The sequence below is a fragment of the Ceratina calcarata genome, unplaced genomic scaffold (assembly GCF_001652005.2).
Source record: "Ceratina calcarata isolate Rehan_Ccalc_2016 unplaced genomic scaffold, ASM165200v1 scaffold3457, whole genome shotgun sequence".
NCBI lineage: Eukaryota > Metazoa > Arthropoda > Insecta > Hymenoptera > Apidae > Ceratina > Ceratina calcarata.
In genome coordinates this window covers 1280-2593 of record NW_017157456.1, presented here as the reverse complement: position 1 = coordinate 2593, position 1314 = coordinate 1280, and the positions used below count along the sequence as shown (strand labels likewise).

The following is a 1314-nucleotide window of genomic DNA, read 5'->3' as shown; positions in this document are numbered from 1 at the left end:
TTCAAATTGCTTCAGTTGCCACTGGCCTGCGTGCTGGTGTCAGTGTCTGCGAACCCAGGCTACGCACCGTACCTCTACCACGGCCCTCCGGCGCCCTTAGCTCACGACGGGAGGGTGATCGACACGCCTGAAGTGGCTCACGCGAAAGCTGCACACTTGGCAGCGCACGCGGCCGAGGCTGCCAAAGCGTCGCCTTCCGGCTACGATTACTACGACGGGCAATACGCTTCCTTCTCCGCGGGTGAGGCGCCTAAACTGTATCACGGACCACCGGCACCCTTGGCTCACGACGGGAGGGTGATTGACACCCCGGAAGTGGCGCACGCCAAGGCCGCTCACTTGGCTGCGCATGCAGAGCAACTGTCGAAAGTCGCTCGCTTCTCTTATCCAGAACCGTACGCCCAGGCTCATTGGTGAAACGTCGACGATGGAATCATTCAGATTTTCTTATTAATTGTTAAGATTGATATATTTTCTTGTTTGAAGCTTAAACGGTTTTATTTAGGATTTTTTCATTCATTTTCTGTTTAGATTTATTGGCTCCAAAATGGAGAATTTTTATTTTTTGTTAACAGTCTAAATGTGTTTAGATTTATTGAGAATTAACTGGGTTCTTATAATGAAAAATGTACTTATAAAGCGATAATAGACTTTGGCGATAATCGTAACGAGTCGGATTTGTAATCTTATATCTGAAGGTTCGAGTCCCGATGAATGCAGTTTATAAAATGAATTATATAAGACAGAAGAGTTTTGATTGTTTATAATAAAATTATAATAACTGTTGGTTTCAAATAAATAGGAAATGGGTTTAGACTTCTAATGTTATTTCTATTACTCTAATCACCATAACCCGAAGTCCTGAAGTGGTTTTCTTCATGGTAACTCGGTTTTCCATTAATAGAATTCTGTAAAATATCATAAATGGCATGAATAATTGTGGATTGTAAGAATGACAAATATAAATGTATGTATAGTTAAATTAGAAGGTATTTAATAATAAACTGGTGCAATTAAAATTCAGTCTCTGATTTAATTCAAAAACCCTTGAATAAATATTTGTAATAAATCGTTCCTAAATAAAATATATGAGAGCCAGCTTGATAGTCTCGAGTGGATAGATGAAAAGCTGTCGTTGCAAGGAATATGTATAACACGTGTCATTGTAGTTCAATCTGATTTTCTTGATAATTCCATTTTTTCACTTCGTTGACCTTAATTAATTTCGAACTACATTCATACAAGTTTAAATGAATACTAATTTTTACTTTCACCTTAATTAATTGGAATCTGCTGCATCACACTTCCTTGATT

General features: G+C 38.9%; 1 protein-coding gene across 1 annotated transcript in view; it reads left to right on the top strand.

The window, feature by feature from the left end:
* Positions 1-6: 6 nt before the first annotated feature.
* LOC108625109 (cuticle protein 18.7-like) overlaps positions 7-1314 on the top strand; it is a gene marked incomplete at both ends in the record, with an annotated part of 2581 nt that continues 1273 nt past the window's right edge. The window contains one exon of the mRNA XM_018024858.2: positions 7-405. Within this exon, the coding sequence (XP_017880347.2) occupies positions 7-405 (399 nt within the window). The remainder of the gene's footprint in view (positions 406-1314) is intronic.